The 27,777-nt window shown below is 39.7% G+C and overlaps 1 protein-coding gene across 1 annotated transcript in view; it reads left to right on the plus strand.

Annotated features, from left to right (window-relative positions):
- Positions 1-27,777, plus strand: part of LOC144791163 (cytochrome P450 2J5-like) — a 575,154-nt gene that overhangs the window by 236,565 nt on the left and 310,812 nt on the right. The window contains exon 5 of the mRNA XM_078665817.1: positions 26,492-26,665. Within this exon, the coding sequence (XP_078521943.1) occupies positions 26,492-26,665 (174 nt within the window). The remainder of the gene's footprint in view (positions 1-26,491; positions 26,666-27,777) is intronic.

Here is a 27,777-nt window from a genome sequence, read left to right on the forward strand (position 1 = left end):
AGAACTAATTCTAAAACAGTAAATACTTGGATAACAATCAATCAAATGGAGAGAGAAGCAGGCACGACGGATTACAACGGGGGCAAAGGCCTGCGTTAACTACCTTTCACTATCTGCAAAGAGAGAGTACTCCTAATAGAAATGAGGGGGGGGGGGCACCATTCAAAGCAGATCAGTGTGCATAAACACGAAAATGTTTTCACTTACCACGTACTTGACATTCGACAGCTTATGATATTTGCTATTAAAAAACCATTGAAATTCACTGAAAAAACCATAGGTTATAGACCATATATAGTTAGGAATTAGCATTTACAAAACCTTGAAAATTCACTGAAAAAACCATAGGTTATAGACCATATATAGTTAGGAATTAGCATTTAAAAAACCTTATTTTACTCACACAAAACCATTGAAATTCCATATATAGTTAGTTGCACTAACTATATATCGCGCACCTGCAATCCACTGCTGATCATGTCACATATTACATCATTCATGACATGGTCAGTGACATCACTGATGACATCACTGATGACATCTCAAATGACATCACTGATGACATCACTGATGACAACATCCAGTGACTGTATGTTTCTGTAAAGTTAAAATATATCTTACATATTGAAGAATGAGTGGATGTATAAGTGTCTGGATGAAGGATTTAGTAGGTGCGTGACTGACTGTATGAGTGAGTGATTAAATGTGTCTCACTGAATGCATGGGTTAGTGACTAAACTGTCTTAATTTGTGCATCATTATGTCTGTTGTTCTGTAAACTGCTGCATGTGTTGATCATTAGCTATACGAGAGGCTATATGTGTTATTAATTGCTTGCCCAAGTATTTCTATGGGAGATTGAGTTTGTGTGGGGGTGGCTGGAAGGTGTGTGACTCTATGCATAGATGTGTGAACAGTTTATTCACTAGGTGTATGAGTTCAAGAGTGCATGTGGAAACAGCTACATGGGCAGTTGACTGTGTGCATGAGTGTATTGATGAGTGAATGGATATCTCAATGCTACATGTCATAGTAAGTACATATGTAAAACACAGTACATGTGAGAGTTGGCATATATAAATAACTGTGCATGAGAGCCACCGAATGAGTGAGTGGTTGTATCGATCATTGTGAACTTGTATCAGGGATTGTATAAGAGAGTAAATATGTGTTAGTATATGTTTCAATAAGTAAGGTGTGTTTAACTGTATAGTTGAAGAAATGGAGATGAGATTGTTTCTTTGCATGACTGACTGGGTGTGTGAGTAACTCCATGGATGAGTGGAAGTGTGTGAGTGTCTGTATACACTGAGTGTATCTAAGGTTATATTAGAGTCTGAAGAGGTTTATCGTATTAGCACAAGAATGATGTCAAATGAGATGTCATCAGTGATGTCATCAGTGATGTCATTTGAGATGTCATCAGTGATGTCATCAGTGATGTCACTGACCATGTCATGAATGATGTAATATGTGACATGATCAGCAGTGGATTGCAGGTGCGCGATATATAGTTAGTGCAACTAACTATATATGGAATTTCAATGGTTTTGTGTGAGTAAAATAAGGTTTTTTAAATGCTAATTCCTAACTATATATGGTCTATAACCTATGGTTTTTTCAGTGAATTTTCAAGGTTTTGTAAATGCTAATTCCTAACTATATATGGTCTATAACCTATGGTTTTTTTCAGTGAATATATATATATTTGTATATATATTGTGTTTTTCATACATTGGCTGCACATTATGTATTTATTTTTGGATATTATGTACTGTGTACACTGTATATGTATATATCTACTGTCATTGGTCCGTCCGGGTGCCTCGAAGGCACGGAAAAAAAGGCGGAACTGATGTCATCACGCCGACGTAGGCCTAATAAGGAGCCAGTGACGTCAGTTGGAGTCGCGTGCGATGTCGTGCTCCTATGACGTCGTCCACGCCAGCGTGCTACAAAATAATTTTCCGAACGTTGCTGACGCAGGGGGATATTCACAAGGTGAGGAATCCACAGGCAGATACTGTAACCACCAGAAAAAGCATTACCGAAGGTAAGTAACTTTTTCATTAGCTTTCTTATCATTATTAGTATATAGACTTGTAGAGCACATGGCTACCCAGGAAAGGTTTCCCAGTGCTGCACTACCATACGGAATTCATAGAAGCATCACACCAAGATTAAAACAGCCAAGTTTGTATCTTCTTCCAGAAAAGCGATAAAGAACGACAGGCTCTTAATTCAGGGGATAAGGAGTTCTATAGCTTTCAACCTAAAAAGAAGAAGGCACGGTCTCTGATGAGATTTCCTGATTTGAGGATTTGTAGCAAAGTCCAAGTTAATAGACCACAAAGAGTAGTTGGGTTTATATGGTGACACCAGAGAATTAAGATAGCTGGGGCCACAGTTGCAAAGACAATTATGAATTTAACAAAGTGCCTTAAATTGAACACAACGTTCCATTGAAAGTCAGTGAAGTTATCGAAGTATACTAGCTGAAGGATAACACTTGGCGGGTTGTAGTAAAATTCTTGCTGCCATGTTTTGCATGATCTGCAGTCGTCTGAGCAGGCTTTTTTGACTCGCATATAGAGAATAATACCACAATCCAGCCTGGAGATTACCAAAGCCTGGATTATGGTTCATTGTGCAGAAGTAGGGAGACATCCCAAAATGTTCTTATACCATCGTAAAGTGCCAAAACACGTGGCAGACACTTTAGTAATTTGATTACTCATGGATAGACTTTCTTCAAGCCACACTCCGAGATTCTTTACTATAGGCACAGAGGCAGGAAGCACACCCATAGCCACAGGCCAGAAATGAGGGCCCTACAGGTGGGGATGATTGCCCACCAGTAACACCTCAGTCTTATCCCTGTTCAAAACTTGAGAGAGTTGGTATTCATCCAAGATGAAACGTTTGTGAGTCAGCCATTCAAAGCCTCTCAGCTATTATTCTCCTGAGGTGACAGGGAGACAATAATCTGAGTGTCGTCAGCATATTAAAGAAGGGTAAGACCATAGTTCTTTACAATGTCCGCCAGTGGTTTTACGTACCAGGTAAACAGGGTAAACAGGTGTAATATCCATAAAATAAAAGATGGCTCTTTGTAGTTGTGTTCCAGATGTAGATTTATTGTTGATATGAAGTCATAGGATAAATAGACACAGCATATAATCAAGATAGTAGATTCCAGTAAAGGTTAAGGTAAAGGCCCAGGTAAAGGCCCCAACGGGAGCACAGTACACTCAAACATACACAGATAGAACTATGGATGACATCGTAGAGACAGGCATAGGATCAGAGAACAGGACACTAAGAAAGGACAAAGTGGAGAGAAAGCAGGGATATAACACACCTTTCCCCTTAACACACACCATATATACACACTCTTCGCAATAGTAGGGAGAAGAGGTTAAACACTATGGGGCAGATATCCCTGGGGATGCGCCAGTTATTGCGCACCGCAGCTCCGCCACCCATGGTGCGCCGCATTTACAATGCGGCGCACCATGGGGCGAAAACGGCACAGATGCGTGACGCATCTGCGCCGTAAAGGCGGCGCATTGCTGGAGTTGTGTCGCAAGCGCGATGCAGCTCCAGCAAGGCTCGGGGGTGCCCTATCTGTCCAATGCTGCGTCAAGCCTTACGCCTGCTTCAATATTCAAGCAGGTGCAGGGTTTTGACACAGCATTGGCCTAAAAGTGACAATATTTCACTCAGCCACTTTTAGGAGGCGTTCCTGCGCAGGAACCCCCCCCTGTGCCGGAACGCCTCCTTATGGCGCAGGGTTTTACAACGTGACGCATCTCCCAGATGTGTCACGTTGTAAATACCCCGCACCATGGCGCATCTTTTGCACCGCCGCTGCATCACAAAAGTGACGCAACTGCGGCATAAAAGAGGTGAAAGGGGCTTGTAAATCTGCGCTCAAAATGGGTGTGAGTACAAAAGGTTGTACAAACACCAGAAGATAACAAATGAATGCAAGAATAATTTAATTCATCACAAAGAAAGCAAAATTGAATACCTCAATAGAAATTGAACACCTCAATAGAAATTGAACATCTCAATAGAAATTGAGCACCTAAGTGGTGGTTCAGCACAAGAAAGCACTAATAGAATTGAGCACCTCTAAGGCTCATCATCAGTAAGCATAAATAAACTGAGCATCACACTAAGAATTGAACACCTCTATCGAAGTAGAGGACATAAGTGGTTCACAACATGTAAGCATAAACTGAAGTGAGCATCTCAATAAGCATTGAACACCTCTATTGAAGTAGAGCACATAAGTGGTTCATAACATGTACGCATAAATAGAACTGAGCATCTCAATAAACATTGAACACCTCTATCAAAGTAGAGTACCTAAGTAGTTCAAAACAAATAATCACTAATAAAACTGAGCACCTCTACGGCTCCTAACCAATAAAACTGAGAAGCTCTACAACTCCTCAAGCAAGCATAAATAACTCTGAGCACCCCTTTGGCTCATCACAAACACTGAGCCCTCTGTGGCCCATCACTAGTAAGTATAACCCAAACTGAGCACCTCAACAAAGTTGAGCAAATAAATGGCTCAGTATCAACAAGCATAAACAGGATTGAGTACTTCTATAACTCATCACCAGCAAGACAAACAGAATTGAGCACCTCAGTAGATATTGAGCACATACGTGGCTCAGTACAAGCAAACATAAATAGAATTGAATATAAGCAGATCTCAAAATTTACAGCAACACAGGTAAATGACACCGTGAGATAACTTACTCAGAAAGAAACATACAGGTAATAACATGCATAGAGCATTATATTGTAGCTAATTAGAGAGAAGAGCAATATATCATCATGTACATCATAAGCATGTATAAATAAAGCAAGTAAAATATTCAAATAGGAAAGCGGTAAATATTTCCACAATAAACACATCTGGAGAAAAAAACGTCAGTACTCGAACATAGTACTTGAGAAATCCGTAATGCACATTGGAGACCACTAAGAAGATTTTATAATGTAGAGACATAGTCCCAACCGGTCTGCTAGTTCCAAAGACGGTGTCATATAAAAGATAAGATCTCCACGGAAAAGTTGTTGCAGTACAGTATCTTACTGACTCAGTAGTAATCAGGTCCACAGTATCCAGACTTGCGCCACGATGTTGCCTCAGGACTCTGTAGCTGTCCCTTGAGAAGATATGATAACTTGGGCAATTTATGTATTTCGCAAAATGGCTGCACGTTGACACCGCAGCGTCAGGTGGCTTACGGCGTGTCAGTGCAGGTGGGCCTCCTATAGCAACGCAGATCACAACTCAAAGACGTCACACAAGAATGGTAAGGTGCACAAGCTCACAACAATGTGGGGGAGACGCGCGAGCGCGCGATCAAGATGGCCGCTGCAGCTCTACACTAGCGTTTTTATGCCCGTTTTTTCCTTTTTTAACGCCGATTCCTGCCATAATTCATCCCCAAATTGAGTGGAGAGCCTGCTAAACGCCTACCTGCACGGTGTGGCGATTTTCGGCGATTTTGAGGTACCGGAGGTTCATCTTTTGGCAGTGTGGTTCCTGGTCCCAGCCCAGCTTGTGAGGTACTGCAGGACTTTCTGTCAGAGGGGCGGAGTGGCGGAGTGCAGTCCTAGGAAAGGGCCTGGCTTGGGCCTAGCCACGCCCACAGCTCAGTTTAGCTGCTGCACCAGTGATTTTTGCAGCATTTTCCCAATTTTACAGTTTTTTGGGCTTATTTCTTGTATTTCTCCTGTTTTCTCCTATTTTTTGACAAAATGGAGAGTAAAGGTGTACTTAATAACAAAAGGAGGCAGCAAATTTCCCCTCCTCCTATAAAATCTAAGGTTGTGGAATCTTCAGAGCCTTCATTATCATTAATATTGGAAGAAATTCAAGCATTAAGAGTCAATACTGATTCCATTGCGTCAGAAATAAAAAATGTTCGCAAGGAGATGGCTAGTTTATCCATGAAAAGTTCCGATAATTCAATTGAAATCCAGGATAATAGAGCTAGACTTGACTCTTTCGCTCCTCCGGTGACAAAAATTTCTCCTTTGTGCTCTCAGTTGCTTGAGTTGGAAAATCGCAATAGACAATACAATCTTCGCATTTTTAATCTACCTGAAGATGTTGAAGGGGATAATTGCAGATTATACTTGGAAAATTTGCTCCCTGGTCTTTTGCTTTTTTTTTTTTTTAAATATTTTTATTGAAATTTATTCTAGCACACACATAACACAAGGTACAGATAACTTAATGCATGTCATAAATCAAGTACTAAATCAAAAATACTATCAAGAAAAAACACATATTGATACAAACAGAAACCCATTAAAGATAGAACTAATACATCAGTCTACAATCGCAATTGATCTTCCTTTCCAGCGATGTATCGGTTCCCAAATTTTCCTCCCCCACCTTTTTTTCCTTTTACCTTTTTTCTCGAATATACCCTTTTCAAGGTTAAACGTCCCCAGTAATAAGGCAATCCACTGTTGCAAGCCCGGGGGGAGGGGATCAAGCCAAACTCTAGCAATCAACAACCTGTAAACTGCCATCGCTACAAATAAAAATTCGCTATGTGCGCCTACACAGTCCCTAACTCCTAACATAATTACAGTTGGAGTTAGGGTTACATTTAAAGCCAGTGTACGGACCATAAAATCCTCAATATCCTTTAATAAGGATTTTAATTTGGGGCAGAGCGCAAATATATGAATGCTATCTGCAGCCATGGCATTGCATCGCCAACAGCTAATTCCTGAAGTTGCACCCCACTGTGCTATACGGTCAGGCGTATGATATAGTTGGTATAACGTTTTAAAATGTTGTGATTGTAGTGGGGCAGAATAGAAAATTGAACAACCTAGCTCCAAGGACGACTGAAAGGCCTCCCCTGATATCCCTAATTTCCCCGCCCACTTAATCCCAAATCTATCAATATCATCCTTCTTTGAACCAGCCAGCTGGGCGTAGAAATAACGAATGGAGCACACCCCACTTTGCTCAATTGTCTCCATGATATTGCTTATGCCAAATCCACCTGGCCCTCCTTTCTTCTTAAGAAAAAAACTCCTGATCTGCAAATACTTGAAAAAACTATATCTTGCTATACTAAATCTATCTAGCAGATCTGAAAATAAAAGAATGTTTCCATCAGGATCTAAGATATCTCCAAATTTCTTAATACCTTTTCTATCCCAGTCCGCCATAATAGCATCCGAAAAGACTTCAGGGGGTAAGGACTTATTTCTATACAATCTGATATATCTGTTAAATCTCCCTAGACCGCAGTTTTTTGCAACAGCAGACCATACATTATGAGCAGCAGCGACTGTCTTGAAGCGAGTTCGTTTGAAATAAGATGAATCAATACATTTTAAAAAAGCATTTGCTGTATCCTCGCCCAATACAATTGCATAAATCATAGTTGAAACAGCTCTTACTTTCGGGTTCCCTTCATTAGCGCCAATTAAGCCTTGAATGTATTGCAAGACTGATGCCCAATAATAGAACCTAAAATCAGGAACCCCCCAGCCTCCCCTCTCCCTTGGTAAGGTCATGAACTTATATGCCCGTCTCGTCTTCCCATAAGACCAAATGAATTTATTTAAAATCGACTCCAGTTTATTAAACCACGTTGACTCAAACAATAACGGAATTGTACGAAAAAAATAAAGAAATTTAGGAAGTATAATCATTTTTATGATATTAGTGCGGCCCACTAACGACAATCGGAGGTTATTTATCCTTAGCAAGTCCAAGTTGACTTTTGACAGTAAAGGCGAGATGTTACGCTCAACTACTGTCCCTAAATCAGGTGAAATTTCAACACCTAGGTATACTGCAGAGGAAATCACTCGAGGATCATTACATTGAGTTGCTTGGTTTTTGATAATCTGTGTTTTAGCTCTATTGAGCTTATAACCGGAAATGTTACCAAAATCTTGGGCCTCGTGTTCTATTACTCCTATTGCCATACAAGGATCGGAGGTAATTATCGCCACGTCATCTGCGTAGGCCAGAACCTTCACTACTAAATCGTTTACACACAATGGGGAGATGCTGGGATTAAGTTCGAGCCTACGCAGATATGGATCCATATATAGTGCAAATAAAAGAGGGGAGCTAGGACAGCCTTGCCTAGTTCCTCTCCTAATCCGCACCGCCGCTGATAGCTCCCGATTAATTTTAATTCTAGCCGTAGGATCTCTAAAAAGAACCTGGATTGCTTTTATAAAATTATCCCCAAACCCAAAAGTTCTCATTAGCTCCCATAAATATTCCCAAGCTACCCTGTCGAAAGCTTTTTCGGCATCTAGAAATAGAGCCGCGACAGGGCCGCCTGTAACCTCCATAACATCAAAGCAGGTAATCACAGTCCTAATATGTTCAGTAGTCCCTTTCCCCGGGATAAAACCATGTTGGACAGGGGTAACCAACTTTTCTATTACAACGGACATCCTTGTGGCCAAAATTTTTGAGTATAGCTTTACGTCGGCATTCATTAAAGCAATAGGTCTATATGACCCAGGAGCTGTAGCGGGCTTCCCTTTTTTCAAAATAACAATAACCTCCGTCTCGCCCCAAGAATTAGGGATTGAGATACCCCTCTGGGCTTGAATAAGTGTATCCAGAAGTTCTACCCTAAAGTCTGAAATAAAGGTTTTATAAAATTCAATTGGTATCAAATCTGGTCCTGCAGCCTTCGATGAAGGGAGATCTGCTAAAGCTAACATCATTTCTTCTAGTGTTATGTTGGCATCAAGTAAAGTTTTTTCCTCTGTCTCTAATTTTTTGAGTTGGATATCTCCTAAAAAATTCCTGATATTCTCAACTTCTGGCTCTATCTCCCTATCATATAATTCCGAATAGAATTTCCAAAATTCTTTTCTTATTCCCTCAGGGTCCGAGATTAAATTGCCTGAACTGTCAACTATATTTTTAATGTCCCCTGCATTAGCTTTCTGCCTAGCTCTGACAGCAAGAATGTGACCAATCCGTTCACTAAACTCACACGCCTGCTCTTTCTTCATTAAGTAACTAGCTACGGTCTTCTTAGTAATACAGTCCGCTATTTCTGCCTTTAAAATCATGATCTCCAGTAACTGATGATCCAAAGGGAGCCCCCCCAATATTAACCTGCTTAGTTCGGACTCAGCATTCAGAAGGGAATTAACTTGTTGATCGAACAACTCTCTTTCCTTTTTTCGTTTATAAGTTGAGAAGCTTATTGTCTCTCCTCTAACGCCTGCTTTGAACGCATCCCAAATAAAACCACTGCTAGTGCTACCCCTGTTGTTTAACCAAAACTCCCTAATCCATTTTTCCATATGCTTACGATAACCCTCGTCTTGTAGCAGAGCTCGTTCGAAAGTCCATTTATATATTTTCCTGCCTACTCCAGATAAGCTCAGTGACAATAATAATGGATTATGATCTGAGACTAACCGAGGGAGTTTTTTGATCTGTGTATTACCTAGCAAAACATTAGATATTAAAAAGTAGTCCAGTCTTACTGTTATATTATGGGGGGCTGAAAAATATGTATCTCCATCTAAATGCGGGTGCAGGTTGGCCCAGACGTCAGATAAAGCATTGTTCGAGGCCAAATTCGCGATCGCTCTGTGTACCCTTTTCTTCCTCCCTGTATAAGAATGACCTGATTGTAACTCAATGTTCGCCGGTCGACTAATGTTGAAATCACCACAACAGACAATCGGTTCTGCCCACGTTGGGAGTTCATCATCTAGAAATTGAAAAATATCTGGGTCATCGCACGTTGAACCATACACAGAAACCAAAGTGAACCTAACCCCTCTGAAACTGATCTCTATAATCACCCATCTACCCCAAGTGTCTTCTTTACTCCTATGTACAGTACAATCTGCGCTTTTTCCCAGAATCGCCACCCCACGAGTTTTGGAGGCTTGTTTCGTATAAGCTAGAACTTTAAATCCAGTTTGATCTAAAAGAAAACCCTTGCCACCCTCCACATGAGTTTCCTGTAAACAGATCAGATCAGGAGATATTGATTTACAAAAAGCTGAGACCCGCAGCCTTTTTTGGAGATCATTAAGACCACAAACATTAAATGACAAAATTCGACAAGACATCAAAAAACATCAAAAGTTAGCACCAACTTCGAATTCCATCTCTTAATCAAGCCCAGGGCTTCCTTTGTCCTCCATTTAAACAAAACCTGAATCTGCTGCAACCTGTATTTCGTTGTGTATAGTGTGTGCTTTTTCCTCCCACCCCTTAACCCTCCCGCCTCCCTGAACCCTCCCAACGTGCCCCTCCCCCCTCCCCCCCTACAGGCAAATAGGCCACGCATGACCTATATGTGGACGCCGGGGACGCAGCAGCCGCCACACCTCCCCACTGCCAGCCGATATTGCAAACATATCAAACTGAATCCATTACATTTTCTCCTTATGACCCAAAACTTCTATCATATAAGCTTTTGCCTTAATCTCTGAAAAGAAAATTTTAAACTGGCCCTTGGTCACAATTTTCAGCTTTGCAGGGTAAAGCAAATAGGCTTCAGAACCCAAAGCCTGGATATGCGGAATCAATTGCCTCAGCCTCCATCTGCGTTCAACTGTGGCGTGGCAAAAGTCTGGTCTTGCAAAGAACGTAATGTTGTTATAGGTACGTCTTGACTCTGGCTTTGCTTTGTCCAGTATCAGCTGTCTAAGAAGGAAATTCCCTACATATATTAGCAAAGCCCTTGGTTGCCCCTTCTGACCTCCAGCCTGGCCCCTTTTAACAAAAAAAGGGAAACGGTGGGCTCTTTGAATTTCTATTTCCCACTGCCAACTAGCTAACTCCGGGAAAGCCCCCTTTAGCAAATTCACAACAAACAGCCTGGGGTCCTCCCCTTCCAGTCCTTCCTCCACACCCAGCAGTCTTATGTTATTCCGACGCTGCCTATTCTCGAAGTCTTCAAGCTTCCAGTTGACGTCCTCTGCCACTTTTTGATGCTCTTCCTTATATGATTTCAGACCTCTCAGATCATCCTCCACCTTACTAGTCCTTTCCTCCACATGTACCACTCTCTCAACCATCTCATCTTGTCTTTTACTTATACTTCTGAGTTTATTTTGAATCTTCCTAGATTCCTGTCTAGCCCTCCTACTCTCTCCTCTAGCCTCAGTCTGCATTAATTTCAGGGTGTTAAACAGCAGATCCAGCGTAACAGGAGGCTGGGAGGATTGAGCAGAGCCATGATCCCCAGTCAAAGTTGCTGGACTGTCCTGCTCCATGAAAGAAAAGGTGGTGGTTGAATAGTCCCATGCCAATTTTTTAGTAGGATCAGTGGTACTGCTTGCAGTGGAAGGTTTCCTTTTGAACAGGCGTTTCTTTTGAGAGGTTTTCCTTGCCGGAGAGCTGCTAAGTGAATCAATATCTGTGGACTCATCGGAGCCCACATCTTCAGAGGGCAGAGATTGCGACTGAGTGTCTTCCTCCACAGAGTAAAACCTTTCTGCGGAGCCACTTGCAATACCAATTTCTGCTGAGGTGGAGGAATCACCACCTGATCTAAACCCCCCACTCTCTGCATTTAGATCCATAGTCTCTGCCCATGTTAGGGGTTTATCGTGCGGTAGACTAGCTGCATTAATGCCACCTGTAGCAGCGGTCTCCTTACCCTCAATTATCTTTGACTCATGTAGCTCACCCCCCTGCTCTGCATGCTCTAATATCACAGCAGAAGAAATTGCATCTGAAATATCCCCAGGAAGCTGAGTGTGCAAAGCACGGCAGTCACTCAACGTCGACAGAATTATGCCTTTGCCTAAGCATATGCTTGTTTTTTTCCGGCTCCGTTCCTGCGCCTCTAACCCCTGGTTCAGACCGGTCACAGTACCATCACTTGTCTTGACCTCGATAATCCTCACTCCTGCAGCGCTTTTCTCTCCCAAGGAGGACACAGGCATTGCAGTGGCCGGCTTACCTGCTGCTGCTGCTGCCGGTCTTCCTGGTTGCCTAGCAGCCCCAGTATTGAGCAAGGCGTCTGCATCCACGTTGAGAACGCCAGCCCCACTGGCCCCACCGGCTCTCTCAGCGCTGAAACCGATAGTCTCTAAAGTCTCTAAAGCCGTATCTGAAGCCGTACCTGCTCCGTCTGTTCTGCCCGCGACAAGAACGCCAGCGAGAACGCCAGCGCCAGCTCCACCGGCTCCGCCGGTTTCACCAGCTCCCCCAGCGCTGATCCCATTAATCGCTGAAGCCGTGTTTGCTCCGCTGCTACTGCCCACGCTGGAGTCCAGGATAATGCCAGGTTTGACTGCGGAGGGTCCGCTGCTTACAGACGCACTTGCAGGGATGTTTGCAAAACTTTCCGTGACGGTAGGCTGGCGGAATGCAATCTCTTTGGTCTTTGAACTGACAACTTGGCCTGCATCTTTTCCAGGCACAGCGCCTTCTGCTTCGTTTCTTTTCACCGTTATTTTCTTAACACTTGTCACCCTTTTCTGCGCCGTGGCTAAAACCGGAGCTGGACCAATAATTTTATGCTCTGTCTTTGTTTTCTCTTTATCTTTTACTGTGGCTTTCAGTCCTTTAGCAGGCGGCATCCTGTAGCAGAGTCCTACTACCAGATGTAGAACCTTCGAAATAGCTTTTTTAAGGTGACAAGCTGTGTGTAGAAAAATGTTCCCTCGTTGTAGCCAGAGAGGGAATAACGCCGAGTTGCCAGACAGAGGCATGCATAAACCCTGCAGTTCTTAGTTTATTCAGCCATTGATAGTAGTCTGGCAGTGGAGAGGAAGAGAGTGCGACTCACTCACTGCACCCCACGGCGGCCATCTTGCCGCTCCCTGGTCTTTTGCAACTCAAATTTCCTGAACAATTTGAAATAGATAAGGCTCATAGAATCCCTTCACATCGAAATCCTCACCACACCAAACCACGTCAGATGATCTTCAAGGTTCTGCGTCATCATCATTTGGTCCTAATTAGAAAGGCAGCTCGAGAAATTCCTTTATTGATGGTTAATGGGAATAAGATTTTTATTCACCAAGATTTTGCCAAGGAAACTGTCGCACTACGCAAAGAATTTTCTGCTTTCCGTCCTCATCTTCGACACCTTGGTTTCAAATACGGACTTTTTGATCCATCGACGATGCGTGTTTGGAAGGATAATTTTTCCAAATCATTTCAACGTCCTGATGACCTGCGCCATTTTCTTGATCAACAGTCTCATCATTCAATGGATACTAATGACTCCAATACCTGAGTTATGTCAATTCTGCCTTTCTCTTTTGACAGGATGCAATGATTTTCTTCTGTAGGGCTCCAGCGGTTCTGGCCATTCTTGTAACCGTGTGTGCGTTTTCACAATTCATATTTATGTCTCTCGTTTGTCTTTTTTCCATGTTTCTTTTTCTCCTTCTTTTCTTTGGTATGTGTTTTGGAGTTACTCTTTTCTTCTTCTTTTTCTGTGGCCTATTTTTTCTTTGCTTTTCCTTCTCTTATTCTTGTCTTCTGGTTCTCTTTTTCTTCCACTTTCTTCTATGGCTAATACTCATAAGTTGAATGTAGTATCGTTAAATGTTAAAGGATTAAGACATCCAGTTAAGCGTACCAAGATATTAGATTATTTAGGAAGACTTAATGCTGATATTTTTTTTTATTCAGGAGACTCATATTGCTGATCACATTTTGAACTATATGAAAAAGAAATGGGTAGATAGCATTGTCTCTTCCCCTGCGTCTGGCAAGAAAAATGGAGTAGCAATCTTGTTTGCAAAAAGATTACATTGCCAGATTTTAAGCAAACACTCTGATGCTGAGGGTAGATATATACTAACCAAAGTTAAAGTTCATGATAAAATCTTATTTTTATTGAATGTTTATGGCCCTACTGCTGACGATCCTACATTCTGGACCACTCTTACTACGGAGGTCTTGAAGGTTGGAAATGTTCCTTTAGTTGTTGGTGGAGATTTTAATGTCATTTATGACCCCTTACTGGATAGAATTTCTCAAGCCAAATTCCAACCTTCTAGGGTATATTTTGCGTTCAAAACATTTCTTCAATCCACTAAATTAGTTGATATATGGAGATTACACTTTCCCACAGAAAAAAGTTTCACTTTTTTCTCCAATCCTCATAATTCCCATTCCCGAATTGATTGTTTATTAATTTCTAGACACTTAATTAATTCTGTTTCAGATCCCCAGATTGGTAATATCGATATATCTGACCATGCTTTGGTTTCGTTATTTTTAAATTTGCAGTCCACATACACTAAACAATCTAGGTGGCGTATGAATACTGATATCGTCTTGAACGAGAAACATAAACCAAAACTTTTATCTGCCATAACTGAGTACTTTTCCTTTAATCATGAAAGTGCTACATCTTTAATTACAAGATGGGATGCTTTTAAAGCTTATATGAGGGGGACTACAATTTCAATTATGGCACATGAAAATAAAACTTTCAATGCTTCCATTTTAGACTTGCAAAAACAAATTGCGGCAACTGAAAGACTCTTTATAACTTCTAATGATCCCAAGTATAGGTTCACACTTCAAAAATTGCGTTATGAATTAAATTTTATCCTTAGTAAGAGAGCAGGCATTCAAATTTCTAATGCCAAAGCTAGATTTAAGTTTAATACTAATCGCTCTGGACGACTATTAGCTAATTATTTACGCATTAAAAAGATAAAACTCAAATCAACTCTATTCATGGCTCTCATGGTAAAATCGCTTTCTCTCAAAATGATATAGTTAAGGAATTTTTGAAGTTTTATTCTACATTATATAGCAAACCTGACTTTCATGAGGAGTCTTTAATTGACTCCTTTTTATCTTCCTGTGACTTACCCAAGATATCCCAATCTGATAAGCTTAGTCTTGATTCACCTATCACTAAAGAGGAAATTTTACTTGCCATAAAGTCCCTTAAGAAACGTAAGTCTCCTGGTCCAGATGGGTTGCCAGCTGAATTTTATAAGGAATTTCAAATGATATTGTTACCTTTTTTATATCAACTGTTTACTTTTTTTGGATCCAATGGCACAACCTCTGGTTCATTCACTGAAGCGCTCATAATTGTACTCCCAAAACCTGATAGAGACCCCACTCTTGTTTCTAATTACCGCCCTATTTCTTTGATTAATCAAGACTGTAAGTTATATGCTAAAATACTCGCATCTAGATTAGCTCCTATTTTAGATTCTGTTATATCTCCCGACCAATCTGGTTTTATGAAAAATAGAGTTTCTGCTAATAACACCAGAACTCTCCTTCACGTTATTGAACAAAGTCCTACTCTATCATCCCCTTCAGGTATATTAGCCTTAGATGCTGAGAAGGCCTTTGATAAGATCCATTGGCAATTCCTATTTCATACGTTATCCTTTTTTAATTTTGGAGATTCCTTTATTCGTATGGTTTCTGCCTTATATTTAGCACCAACTGCTCGATTATTCATAAATGGACATATTTCTCATCAATTTTCTCTTTTTAGAGGTACAAGACAGGGATGTCCACTTTCGCCTCTTTTATTTCTAATTGGCATTGAACCCTTTCTCTCTTCAATTCGGAAGTGTGATGAGATTCAGGGTATCACTATTAAAGGTGTTCTTGTTAAAACCCTTGCATATGCTGATGACGTACTTTTATTTTTAAATGATCCTATGTCCTCTTTCCCACCTTTATTGCATATAATCACACAATACTCTACAATTTCAGGTTATACTTTAAATATAACTAAAACAGAATTTTTTCCTTTGAATGTTTATTGTACCCCTGATATGCTTCCCTTGACTGGTTTACTTTGGCAAAAAAATAAATTGAAATACCTTGGGATTTTATCTTCTACCTCTATCAAGTCAACTATTACGTTGAACTGTGAATTTCTTTTATCGTATATTAAGGACAAAATTTCCAAATGGTCATCATTACATCTTACTTGGTGGGGTAGGTTAGATTCTATAAAAATGACTTTAGCACCCAAAATTTCTTATACACTTGCAATGCTTCCAATTCAATTTCCTCTAAAATTTTATAAAGATGTTGATAAAGTTTTGTCTAAGTTCTTATGGAATAGCAAATCACCTCGTATTAGTTATAAATTGCTCAAATTTCCCAAACGAAATGCCGGTTTTGGCATTCCAGATTTCTTGCTTTATCATAAAGCTTTTATTTTGAAGCAAAGTTCCCTTTGGTTTAACACTTCGTTATTGAGTACTCCACCTACTTGGTTATCTATGGAGCAATCGTTAGTAAATCCTCACCCATTTTCGTCTCTGTTAACTATGTCCAACACCACTGCATTTTTCCATAAATCAGTCATTATTAAATCTACTAAAATGATGTTTAATGATTTGGACCAGATTTTTCTTTCCCCCATGAATAATACTGGAGATATCTCCCTTTGGTATAGCAATGTTATTAAATTGAATAGGAATGTCACTTTTTGGTCCTCATGGATTAATGCAGGTATTTTCTATCTTAAAGATGTGTATTCTAATAATAATTTTATTTTGTTTGAACAGTTGCAAACTCGATTTGATTTACCTCGATCCCATCTTATCAAGTACCAATATTTATGTAACTCAATTTTAGATTCTTTTCCTTTTGCTATTCCCTCTAATGTTGATGTTGATTTGGCTCGATACATTCAAACGATTTCCTTTTCTTCCCATGGTGTTTCTCTTTTATATAAAAAGCTATCAGATACACTTGGTACTAATGTTGATACGCTGTCATCCTTCTGGAATAATGAACTATCACTTTCTTTATCCAGTGACACTTGGAGAGAGATTTGGTGTAATGGTATGTCTGGATGGCTCCGTTTCTCTCTTTCAAACCAACTCTTATATTTTACTTAATAGACTGTGGACGCCTTTTCGTTTATTTCATGCTAACCTTATTCCTTCTCCTGACTGTTGGCATTGTACAATTGAATCGGGTACGCTGCAACATATGTTATTTGATTGCCCTTCTATTTTCAAATTTTGGTCTGATGTTTGGGCTGTTATATCTCAGATTTTTAATATTCAAGAAGTTATTTCTTATAAAATGTTGATTTGTAAATCGCATGTCTTATCACATGATTTAACTGTTTTAGAATGTAAACTTTTTAATTTTCTTATTTCAGCAGCTCTGAAATCCATTACCTATTGTTGGAAAGACTGTTCTTCTTTATCTGTTCATGCATGGTGGTCCTGGGTTCTTTTTACAAGACGAGGTGCTCAACTATCGTTGAAGGGGCTTGTTCATAATTCGTTTTCTTTTCAATCATTTTGGTTACCTATTGATTTATATTTAGATTTGAAGTAAGGTATACCTTTTTGTCTTCTAGTGCTGCCATTTATAAGGCCCTTAATGGTTGTTATCTCTTTACTACAGTAGCTCCTTTCACTTTTCTCTTATCCTAATCATTTGTATGTTCCCTCCCCTTTCCCTTTTTAATTTCCTTTTCAATACGATTTCTCATTACCTTTTGCATTCTTATAATGTACTGTTTGTTAACTTATTTTTTTATAATATATTAAGGTATTTTCGCTATTTTGTAATATTTTTTGTATTGTCTTTCTGTTTCACCTGCATTTAAAATTCAATAAAATATTTTGAACTGGTAAATCACAACAATGTAGTTCAAACGGCTTCAGTGTCAATTTGCAGGCAAGTTAGATAGAAATAAAAAATTTAATAGTGCTTGCGTTGCCTAAAACACCTCCGACCACACAGATATTACAAATTCATGTGAATTGAAACGGGCTGAAGTTCCTAAAGTCAGATAGATTGAGGTTATTCGTCCACATAAACGTCAAAACAGTTTCTTCACCCAAGCTGCCAGTGTACAACATCCAAGCCACAAAACACGGAGTCCACGTAGATTGTAGAAGTAATGCAGCCTTAAATGCCATTTTTACTAGCCAGTACACATGTAATCCACAACTTAAAACATGGAGTACAAAGCAGACCAAGTAGTGTTCTTGTAAACCGGAAACATTTGGGCAACAGATTGGCACAAGTAGCGCAGGCACACCGAGAATAGTCAGCAGCAGAATAACCACTCATAAGCAAGCTGACTCACCAGCAGTAGACAAGGTAGTCCTTTAGGTATGTGCCAGAGCTTGTTGCAGATAATTTAGAAGTAAGGCTGCTCCAGAAAAGGTTACAGAATGCTCTGGGCTGAGTCTGTCAGTTGGATCCAGACACCAGTGGGGCACCCAGAGGTAAGCAAGAATATTTTAAACGTGTCTTTTCTTCTTCTCGCAAGTTGTAATAATGAGGTTTAAAAGTTCAGTGTAATCCTTTTCTATTTGAATGGACCCTTTTTTAGCTTGTCGCCAGAGTAACATTCATAAAATAAAGATGACTCCTTGGTTGCTGTGTTCCAGATGTAGATTTATTGTTGATATGAAGTCATTGGATAAATAGACACAGCATATAATCAAGATAGTAGAATCCAGTAAAGGTTAAGGTAAAGGCCCAGGTAAAGGCCCCAACGGGAGCAGCTGCCCTGCTGCTCAGCCTCCAAGGTAACTGACAGTACGCTCAAACATACACAGATAGAACTATGGATGACATCATAGAGACAGGCAGAGGATCAGAGAACAGGACCCTAAGAAAGAACAAAGAGGAGAGAAAGCAGGGATACAACAACAGGGTTAGACTGAGTGCGGATCCTCGAGGGACCCCTGAAGGTAGAGGGTGTGGCTCAGAGTGATCCTGATGCTAGTGAACTCGAAAAACCCGATCTTGCAGGAAGGAGGCCAGCCATAACAGGACCATATCTTGTACCCCATGGCCTCTAGTCTTTGAGGGAAAGTATTGTGGTTGACCGTATCAAAAGCGGCACTGAGGTGCCAAAGGTTGAATGTGTTGTAAGTAAATTCCAAAGATGACCAGAGGTAGCCAGGAGGTATATTTCAAGTAGAAGGTTCATTGGTTAGTTGTTATAGGTTCCATAGATGTCTTAAGAAGGTCCCACCAGGAGCAGGGTGGTTGCTGCTCAGCCCACTCTCTTCAACTGGCATTCTCTCCACACAAGCAGGCACACTAACATTCCACTCTCTCTGTCATCAGGCATTCTAACATTCCACGCAGTCATCACATTCATTCTGGCTGAGCAGCTAAGGAGGAGATGCACTTGTCGGAAGCAAGGTATAACACATCCCCTTCCCTTGGACAACAATAAACCACTATGATTTGCAACATAGCAACAAGAACATAAAAATGAATACATAAAGAAAAATGACTAGAATGGAGGGAGGCTGCAGTGCCACCTTACCAGATAATGCATCACAGCTAGGAGGACTGACTGAGTGTGACTGCTGGCTCTCAGGTCTTATTGTGAATGGTGGAGCAGGCCATTACGTTCTGCATATATCGTGAGCTATTTGTTCACATGCTTTTCCAGAACTTTAGATAGAATGGGTAGAACAGATATTGGCCTATAGTTTGACCAGGTAAATGGGTCAAGATTGGGTTTTTTAAGTAACGGCCTGACCATAGCATGTTGCCTTCCAAAAGTTAAGCTTTTAAGAGTTGAGTGAGCAGGTCCATGGATTTGGCTTCAAGATTACCCAACACGAGGGATAAAAGAGTCGAGCGGTGAGCCTGACTTTGTAGTGGTGAGAAGATATACAAAAATTGAAAGATCTAGGAGCTTAAATATGTTCAAAGAACAGGGCCCAGCAATGTGCCTGAATTGAGAGAAAGATTCCAGTGTGGAGAAAATGAGGCCTGAATATCCTCCACTATCTTTGAAAGGAAAGTGGTTAACTCCTCACACTGATATTGTGAGAGGGGGACAGCTGGGGTAGTATTCATTAACAGAAGGAGGATGAAGTTGGTTGTTTCAGGGTGTAAAGATTCTCCCATTCTATTAGTTTGGTAAATTTGAATTTTCAAATGTTGTTATTCTCCATACTCTAAATAGTGTGAGATTCGATCACATGCTGATCTTTAGGCATTTGGATGCTGCAAATTCTACATTTTAAGTTACCCAATCTTCTGTCTTCTAGAACCCTTCCATAGGAGTCATTTCCTCCTGCATGGATTATTATTCCCCAATGTTCCATAATGGGATGATTATGCCAAGTTCTGATTTGCCCACAGTGTCTTGGTTGGCTTTCTAACTTCAGCTGGAATCCAGGAAGCGTACAGATAGCAAATCATAAAATGAAACAAGATTCAGTCCAAGTAGGGATATGATTATCTTTAATACAGTCCCCCCGATTCACAAGGCTATGTTAGTGCCTAGATTGAATTAGTTTGTAAAGGCCTATAACTAGACATACAATCAATTGGGTATATATATCTAAAAGCCCACTCTGCACAGACTGTCACCAACTACACAGATACATTTTTTATTTCAGAATTTATTAGTTTATTTTTTTTAAATATTTTTTTTTGATTATTATAGATACATGTTTTTTTAGGGATATATTTCAATACATTTCAAGATAAATTGTCCATTCAAAAATACACAGACATACACATAATTAGACATTTAAAAAAGAAAGAGAGACATGATGCAGGCAAAGCGGTAGATGCACTACGCGCGTTTCGGCTTGGGAGCCTTCATCAGGTGACCCGTCTTTGACTCTACAATTCAAACAATAGATGACAGTCAGATATACAAAAATTGAAATGAAAATTTTAGTGGGCACATGTATATATCCTTATTGCAATTAACATTTGTTTGGAAAAGAACATTCATTTCTTATTTATTTATATACAATGAAAAACAATTTTTTACTACTCTATTCTGTACATCTCCTAACATATCACATTTTTACATATAGCCACATCTAGATGCTGAACATTTCATAAGGTTGATACTTTTTACCTCCATACATGAATGTTATGGCCTATGTAGAAAGATCATGAATATATTCATCTTCTTATCACAGAGAGACAAGTATATAGGGTTTCAGTTAGATATCTTGAGCCTTGATAGTAATACATGAATTATACAGAGTGTCTTAGATTTCATAGCTTTGAACAATAATTGAGAAGCATTGTATCAGCAGTGGCCATTGAATATTATGTAAAGAAAGCCAGAACGAATAATAATGAGCATGTCAAACAGATAATACATGAATTATACACAGTGTATTAGATTTCATAGCTTTGAACAATAATTGAGAAGCATTGTATCAGCAATGGCCATTGAATATTATGTAAAGAAAGCCAGAACTGAATAATATTGAGCATTTCAAACAGATAAAGGCACATAAACACCATCAAGTACTATAGATGTCGAGTTCTAATTGATAAGGTTCTATCTATGCAATGGGGATGTTAGGGTACTTACTAAAGCAGCTCGATATGTAGGAAGAAGCTGATTAAAACTTAAACATATGTAGTTCTTCAATTCCTTGTGTACCTAGGTACAATCAGAAATGGAAAGATATTGTGGAGAGCTACGAACTCCATATAAAAGATAGATAGAGTGTTGAGTACTGAAATAAGATTAGGTGAATCATCCTATTAGTTAAAGAGAGCCGATAGTAGTGACTAGTCAAATATCGTAATACAAATAGCCATAAACCATATCGACCGAAAGGTGCATAAAGGTAGAAAAGCCACAGTGATAGTTCTAAGATGGTACTTAGAGATCTTATCAAACGTCGTTATAGGTAATGAATAGGTTCAAATTTTGATAGAGATATGGTGTCCTAAAGAAACAAAGAAATAACCGTATGCATATGTACTTAATAACACTACATATTCCTCAAAGTGGCTGTAATTATCTAACAGACTGATGTACCTTCAACATCGTTGGGGGTGAACCGAAATTCCTTCTGGATAATAAGATTGGATATATCTGATAATAGTAGTCGGATAGCCACAGGGATATCAGCGATGTGAACAATTGCTCTAAAATATAAAGAGCATGATTTATAATTGTCTACTCATATATATCCAAAAAAAAAAAGATGAGAGTGGTACATTGCCAGAAAAAGTAAATACCTGAGGTTATGAGCGTCTCAGGATGACTGAGGGCCAGGATAATGTTCGCGGGACTTTTTTATGATAATTCTGAAAATGTGAATATATATATAAAATATTTTTTATTATAGGTAGAGACTCATATATGTAGAGTTATATAAGTACGAGTTAGCAATGCGGCCAAGCACATTTCCTGCAACTGCAGTGCTGTGGTACTGGTTGCAACTAACATATTAGTAATTTGCGCCAACGATCGATTCTTTTTGCATATTCATAGTTCGATATGGGACAGTATAATGGTGATCTCATTAGGCATAAGCAAATGTCTATATGTTGTCCATTTGCCGGATAAGTTTAAGAAAAGGCGGAAGATCTTAGATACGATTGTTGTATATGAACCAGCATCTCACTACAAGACCTTCTAAACTATTTATCCCAAATGAAAACTTCCGTTTTTAGGCGTGTTGCGATACATCGCGTATATACTAAAACGGTCTGCAATATGCTAAAATGAGCGCGACCTCTGTAGCCAACTTGCCTGATAAAGATCAGCCTCTGGTAGCGTCTGGCCCTCACGGCGTCTGGTGCTTGGTAAAAACCGACATCTCGTGTCGGAAAACAGCAAGTGTGGAAAGGCGCCATATTTAAAGGGGCGTCCTTATAGTTTGCGTTTGCCGAAATAGAGGGCGGACTGGTATTGGGTGACAAAGCTCAGAGTAACAAAAAACGGACAACAGCGGTGTCTCATATGAGAGTTCAAGTCCCGATAGATGACAACATATATATTAGTTTAATATTCTAAATGAAATGAAAATAAGGTGACGCCCCAAGGAGCACTAATCTGATGGAACCGATAGTATTATATAAGATGTACACGTAGATGTATAAAATTCACCATATGTAACCTGAGGGGCACGAATAGCAAAATGTGATGTAAGGTATATGAATGTGACAAACTAAAAACTAAAGAAGACAGCGTGCTCTTCCTAAGTATAAATAATAAAGGGTATATGACTAAAAAGTACTAAGTGATATCAGGAGATCGTATAAGGATTTCCAATCGCATATATTGCCTTTTGTTTAACCTATATATAAATGTGCATAACGAATGTAGGCACATATGATCATATGATTTCTCTGAATGAAACAACATGAAGATAGGGAAGCAGAAATGTAGGGTTCGAAAAATTCCTGTCATACCTAATTAACAAAAATAATTTGGTAGATGTCATAAATAAAGAACATGATGGTCTAATGTGCCCTGATCTTAATGTTTGTGTACTCCTCTGGATATATATTATTACATCATGTTTCTTAAATGTACATATAATGTTGTGTCTGTAAAACAGATATACATCAAATACTCGATGGATTTCTTTTATGTGCATATTTCATCTAGTTATATATTCTGTAAATACACATTTCTATTCTGGATTTCAGATAATTGCTTGCTCCCAAGGAGTAACTGAATTTAATCCTTTCTTCACACTGTCGAACATAAAAATGTAGTATACTTCGCGTTTTTTCCTTATTGCATCACAGCAGATCCCTGCTGTAGGCATGATTTTTTCCAGGATAAACCACTGTATATCCTCCGGTTTGTGCTGGTTTTCCAAAAAATGGCATACCATAGGGGCTGCTAGTTTTTTTGTCCGAATAGCCGATCTATGTTCGGTAAGTCGAACATTCAGGATCGCGCCGTTTCCCCAACGTATGCTTTTTGGCATGGACACAGTATCATGTATACAATGTTTTTAGATTTAAAGTTAGTCATGCTTTCGCTTTTTACAGTTACTTTGTTATAGCAAATTGATGGACTTTCTATCACTAGGGGGCATGATACACATGTACCGCATTTGAAGTTGCCTAGGACTGGTGATAGGTCCATAATGCTTCGCTGTGACAATTGTTTAGTAGAAGGCATCCGTGATCTTACTATCAGATCTTTTATATTCTTATTTTTACGATATGCAAACATTGGTTTTTCCAGATATTCATTATGCAATTTATTGATGTTTAATAAATGCCAGTTGGAGCATATTATTTGACGAACACGTTCGTTGAGAGTAGAATGTCTCATAACGAAAACCAGGTTGGCATTCTTGTTGTTCAAGTTGCCTTCTAAAAGATGTTGGCGGTCATAGAAACGAGCACGTTTGTATGCATCTCGCACAACCCTGTGTGGATATCCTCGATCCAAGAATTGTCGGTGCGCATGAAGCGCCCATACTCACACCTTTTGATTGCTTGTACAGAGATCCATTGAACTCAAAAATATTTTCCCTAAGGATAATTTTGAGACAGTCGAGGATAAATTTGGAATCGCAGTCAACCTGGTATACTTCTATAAACCATGCTACTGCTGTCAGAGCTCCTTCACATGGGATGTTGGAATATAAACTTTCCACATCTAGAGTGACAAGCCATTGTCGTTTGTTATTGTAGGGTGTCCCTTCTAGCGAGTTGATTATCTGGCATGTGTCTTTTATGTATCCAGGTATATTTTCAAAATACGGACGTAACATGGAATCTAGATACTTTGATATGGGCTCTGTCACAGATCCGATTGTACTTACAATTGGTCTCAGCGGAGGGTCTGGAGCGTTTTTATGGACTTTAGGAGTTCCATATAGGCAGGGCATTTTAGGATTCTGTACATTCAAATACTCATACTCTTTTTGGCAAATAATGTCTCGATTAAAAGCTTGGGTGGTCAGACGAAGTATTTTTGCTTTAATATTAGCTGTAGTATTTTTTGTAATCTTTGTGTAGAACCTAGTTTCTGATAGCATTTCTTCAACTTTCTTCAGCGCCTAGATTGAAACCTTAGAGTAAAATATATGGTAGTAGACCCCACTACCAGGACTGCTACATCTTTATTTAATTTACCAGTATTTACATATTTAGTTCTTCTTCCCTGGACGCATCCTGGGCCCTTTAAGTATGCATATCTTTTGTCATTATATTATTAGAGCTTTCCACTCACCTCTGTAACTGACAATTATTCGGTTTCTGGAGAGCCCTTTTCTGGGGTTTGTAGCGAACATAGGTTTTAGTAACTGGATTTGATAACCTTATAACATGTCTTCAACAAGTATTCCAAGTTCGGGGTGGTTTGTAATGGCTTCATGTTAGTATTGTGAGGTTCTTAGACTCTGTTTGAAGGTAATTTGTTAGAGGAAGTAATATTATTAGTATTTGGATATTGACAATGGTGCAGGGTGGTTCAATCAAGCAATCTATCAGGGTTTTTTAAGGTGCAACTACTTACCCACGGGGGTCTCAAGGCGCTTGGTGGGGGCACTCTGTTGAGTGCTGGGATCCTCCAAAGAGCCAGGTCTTGAAGTCCTTCCTGAACTAGGGCAGTGGGGGAGTTTGCCGGAGGTGGAGGTCATTCCAGGCCTGTCTGCGCACCCCAGGGGCCGAAACACGGGTTGGCTGCACTTTCATTGTCTTGCACTTTGGTCAACCTAAACCTCTTGGATCAATAAACTGGACTTTGTCCTGCTAAAGAGTTGTGCTCTGTTTTCATTTGTTATCTATTAAGGAAGACAATTGTCCATTTAATCTCTGCACCAGCTCTGTCCACCAATTTTACGTCCAATTTCCTTCCTAATGGGTTGGAGGCTTCCAATTTCCTGACATTTGGCTCAAAGCAAAAAAGATCCCATTAGATGAGGATGGACACCCCCGGGACACTAAACCCCTTTCTATATATTACATATGTACTCTTGTATGCCAGCTCCATGACTCCTGTTCCCATCATCTCCTTCCTTCTCAGCTTTGGCTCTCAAACTCTGACTTGACTGCTAAAAGCTGAACTTGCATGGTGTCTGGCGGATTGTACTTAGGCAATGCAACTTATTACTTAGAGCAATGAATTTGTTGTCTGCAACACTAAGACAGATGTAGTCTCATAGGATTTCATTGAAAATCCGCATGCCTAATGAAGATCTTTGGAAAACAATATTTTAAACTTATATTTCTCCACTTTGACTGCATTTTATAAATACGTACACATAACCTTTTGCTTAAAACAAGATAAGTCTTTAAATATATCAGAACATGTAGAAACATATTTTCTAATGTCAAATTGTACAAAGTGAATGCATTGCTATAATGATTTCTGAACCACACGTATGTCCAATGTAGTTCATCCACATATGTAAGTCTTAGAATTACCAATTCTTTTCTGACATGCATTACAGGTTGGTGCATATGTTCAAAATCTGCCATGGTTTTAGCACATCGAAAATAGAAATTCATAATCATGAACACAGAGCATTTCTCAGTGAAACCTCTAAACAGTGAAAACTTGATGGAGACTCTAAAAGAGGGATTCAAAAGCATATACAGACGGCCATAAAATCACAATTCTTGTCTTTTGAATGGGTTTGATTCATTTTGGAAAGCGAAAAATTGATTTCCAATAAGGACTGTGAGTTATTTGGATACTTGTTCAGTACTGTATTAAATGTGTTTGTTATTTAATATGAAGTGTAGTAGTTCTTGCACGTAACTAACTCAGGACACGCTTTACTCCAGCTGTATGATATGTTTCCACGACTGATACGCCTCCTCCCAGGCCCTCACCAGAAGGTCTTTGAACTCATGAAGTTTGCTCGTAATTACATGAAGAAGGAGGTAAAGGATCACCAGGAGAGCCAAAAGGAGGAAAAACAAGATTTTATTGACCTCTACATCGACCAGATTAAAAAGGTGAGTAGATGGGTGTGGACTAAGTGGCCCTAAGTGTAGGATATTTACATTGTGACCTTCTTGGGACATTCTTACTAATTAGATTTCGGATGAAGTATGCAATACCCAGGAGTTTTCACAGATTTTCACAGAATACCAAAAAGAAGTTATTGTTGCCAACCCCCAACAAACATACAAATGAACTGAATATTTCCTTAGAGATCATAATGTAGGAGAAATGTTTTAAGCACACGGCGCAGAGAGGAACTCACTAAAAGGGGCAGACATACGCTCAATTCTCCGGGGAAGGAGTACTGAATTCCTTTACATTTAGCGACATTCAATGTAATGTAACCCATGTGGATCCTCACCTTGAGTTGAAAAACCTCACCATGAATTGATTATTAAACCTGAAATATGATGTTCTTTATACTAAATTCAGGTTTGGAAACCTGTCTAGTGGAGCTTTCACTGCTACGTAGTCAATTAAAACAAAAATGGCCTATACACCTGTTCTTTGGGAGGGCTAGAGACATTTTGCCACTTCTTGCTTATATGCCTTATGAAAGCAAATCTTCTTTCCATTGTTTAAACAATATGGGGCTAACACCACTAGTAATACAATTGGACTGTGTAATCAGATTTACATGCCACATATTTTTCTCACTGTTGGAGCTTACATCGAGTCAGCATGGCCACTCACGAGGGGGAAACATGAAAGAACATAATATTGGCTTCCTAACAATAATCCTAAATACTTATGTCCAGGTTGTTTATGCACTTTTAAGTATTTATGTTTTTAAGCTAATCTATTTTGTTTCTGCATGCAGACTTTAGGCCTCATTATGATGGCGGTCGGACAAGCATCCAACCGACAGTCCAACAAGGAGTCGGCGGTTCTGACAGCTCAGTTACTATATGAACGCCGTGCAGGCGATCGTAAACAAGCCTTTTTCAATTGCGGCTTGTGCTGCAGCCTGAAAAAGTGCCGCAGCACAAGCCCAGTAGAAAAAGGGATTTTGTGGTGCCTGGCACACAGTGCATGGATGTTTGGGGAGCTCCGCATGTGTCCCCAGGCCCCATAGGGGAGGCCCACTGGGGGCCGGGGCCCTGGTAGGTGCCCCAACGTACCT

This window comes from Lissotriton helveticus, chromosome 11 (assembly GCF_964261635.1).
Source record: "Lissotriton helveticus chromosome 11, aLisHel1.1, whole genome shotgun sequence".
Classification (NCBI taxonomy): Eukaryota; Metazoa; Chordata; class Amphibia; order Caudata; family Salamandridae; genus Lissotriton; species Lissotriton helveticus.